The following is a 2,755-nucleotide window of genomic DNA, read 5'->3' as shown; positions in this document are numbered from 1 at the left end:
CAGTTTCTTGTGTATACTTCCAGATATTTTCTCTGCCTATATATTCCTTTAACACACACACACACGTTATATAGACATTATATTACACATACTGTTTTGTCCCTGCTTCTTTCACTTAACATATTTTGGTGATTTTTTTTTTTTTTTTTGTCTTTTGTCTTTTTTCCGTGTCCGGCAACGGATCGCAACCCTCAGTGTTGCCCCTGTACCGGACCGGGGACCGGCAACGGGATCGCAAGCCTCGGTGTTGCTCCCGCGCCTCACTCAGCCAGTGAGCGGGAGCCGGTCTGTATGTGGGATCCGAACCCTCGGACGGGAGCGCCGCCGTGCTTCCCAAGCGGCGCACTATCCAGTGCGCCACCGGGCCGACCCTTTGGTGATGTTTTTATATCAGTCCCTGCATCTTCTTTTTCATGGCTGTACAGCAGCGTTTCTCAATTTCGGAATTATTTTGGACTGGATAATTCTTTGCAGTGGTGGGGGTGGGACTGTCCTGTGCATTGCTAGATGTTCAGCAGTATCCCTGGCCTCTATCCTCTGGATGACAGTAGCACACAGCCACCCCCTCCTCTGCTTGTGACAACCAAAAATGTCTCCAGATATTGCTGAATGTCCCTTCAGGGTCAAAACCACTCCAGGGTTAGAACTCCTACTGTGTAGTGTTCCATCATTTAGATGGCACCATGATTTATTTGACCAGGCCCCTACTGATGGAACTTAGGTTGTTTCTAATTTTTGATATGACCATCAATGCTGCAGAGGTGACCCACATGCATAGATCATGTTGCACATGTGTGTAAATTGGATGGCTAACTTTCTAACTCAAACTGCTGAGGTCAAAAGGTTTGTATATTTTAGGGCCGGCCCATGGCTCACTCGGGAGAGTGCGGTGCTGATAACACGAGGGCCACGGGTTCGGATCCCTATATAGGGGTGGCTGGTTAGCTCACTTGGGAGAGTGTGGTGCTGACAACACCACATCAAGGGTTGAGATCCCCTTACTGGTCACACACACACACAAAAAGAAGGTTTGTATATTTTACATTTTGGCAGATGGGCCAATCTACTAGAGGAGACATACATATTCTGTTGATCCACTCTTCCTGGGTTAAGGGCCCCTTTGAGAATACCATGAAAGCTGGTGCTCCTCTCCAGGAAAACATACATGTCCATTCATTCCAGCAGTGACACATGTTCCAAGACAAGGAATCCTGGTCATGTTTAGATCCCCTACAAGGACTGAGGGGACCCAGTGAAGAATATTGCTACACCAGACAGAACCAGAACCAACAGGTGTTTAGTGAGGGCTGACTGAATGGTCAAGGGGAGGCAGAGACTGGCGGAGGGGAGAAAGGAGCAATCCAGGGGAGGGAAAATCACGAGGAAAGGCATGTAGAGTGGGACAGGCTGGTTGGTGACACAACATGGGGTGTAGCTGGAGAGAGGGGATGTGAAGAGAAGGGAGTGAGGCTGGAGGGGGTGAGATTCAGATCAAGAAAAAGCTTGTGCACCGTAATTCAAATGAATACTTGATAACTGCAGCCATGATCAAGACATGAAACCCCCCGAAATTCCATCACCCCACAAAATTCTGTCATGCCCCCTAATAGTTAACTCCTCCTCCAATGACTGGCAATCCCAGGTGTGTTGTCCATCCCTATAGTTTTGCCATTTCCAGAAGGTCATTTAAATGAAATATGCAGTAGGTTGCCTTTGGAGCTTGTTCTTCCATAATAGCCCGATGTATTTGAGATCCACCCCTTGGTGACAGTAGTTCGTGCCGTTCTGTTGCCGAAAAGAGTTCCACTGTTTGGGGTACCGCAGGTAGTTCATCCATTCCCCAACCGAGGAACATTTGGGTGTTTACACTCCGGGACGTTTATAAATAGCCACGCACGGTTTTAAAGCTGGGGAATGACCTAGTCGAGCTAGTGTTTGAAGATGGTCGGCGGGGCTCTGCGATGCGGGGGGGACACCAGCAGGAGGGCTGCGGGGGGACGGTGTTCCATGCAGCTGGGCACTCACCGACCCGACCCTTCACTGTCCCTGCACAGGGTACGGCCACGCCACGCCGGGCACGGACTCGGGCAAGGTCTTCTGCATGTTCTATGCGTTCCTGGGCATCCCGCTGACGCTGGTCACCTTCCAGAGCCTGGGCGAGCGGCTGAACGCGCTGGTGCGGGGCCTGCTGCTGGCGGCCAAGCGCTGCCTGGGCCTGCGGCGGCCGCGCGTGTCCACCGAGAACATGGTGGTGGCCGGGCTGCTGCTGTGCGCCGCCACCCTCGGCCTCGGGGCCGCCGCCTTCGCGCACTTCGAGGGCTGGACCTTCTTCCACGCCTACTACTACTGCTTCATCACCCTCACCACCATCGGCTTCGGCGACTTCGTGGCGCTGCAGAGCGACGAGGCGCTGCAGACGAGGCCGCCCTACGTGGCCTTCAGCTTCCTCTACATCCTGCTGGGGCTCACGGTCATTGGCGCCTTCCTCAACCTCGTGGTCCTGCGCTTCCTCGCGGCCACCGCCGACGCGCCCGAGAGCGCCGCCAGCCCGCTCCGCCTGGGGGCGCCCGAGAGCCGCGGCCCCTCCAAGACCCGCCGCCCAGCCCGCCCCGCGGGCTCCCGCTCCATCTCCCACCGCGTCCACCAGCTGGAGATGAGCGCCCGCGACAATCTGGGCTTCTCTCCGCCCTCGAGCCCCGGGGCCGTGCGCGGCGGCAGGGCAGACAGGCCCCCGGTCCGGCGGAATTCCATCTGA

General features: G+C 55.0%; 1 protein-coding gene across 1 annotated transcript; it reads left to right on the top strand.

Annotated features, from left to right (window-relative positions):
* Positions 1–2,054: 2,054 nt before the first annotated feature.
* On the top strand, positions 2,055–2,755 carry LOC103582773 (potassium channel subfamily K member 15-like; the record flags this gene model as incomplete). The annotated part of the gene is made up of 1 exon (XM_008564281.1): positions 2,055–2,755. A coding segment is annotated over one exon (701 nt), but the record flags the coding sequence as incomplete, so codon positions are not given.

This window comes from Galeopterus variegatus, unplaced genomic scaffold (genome assembly GCF_000696425.1).
Source record: "Galeopterus variegatus unplaced genomic scaffold, G_variegatus-3.0.2 Scaffold17819, whole genome shotgun sequence".
In the NCBI taxonomy this organism is placed as follows: Eukaryota; Metazoa; Chordata; class Mammalia; order Dermoptera; family Cynocephalidae; genus Galeopterus; species Galeopterus variegatus.
Note: the sequence above shows the minus strand (reverse complement) of the source record. Positions and strands in the feature narration are given on the sequence as shown.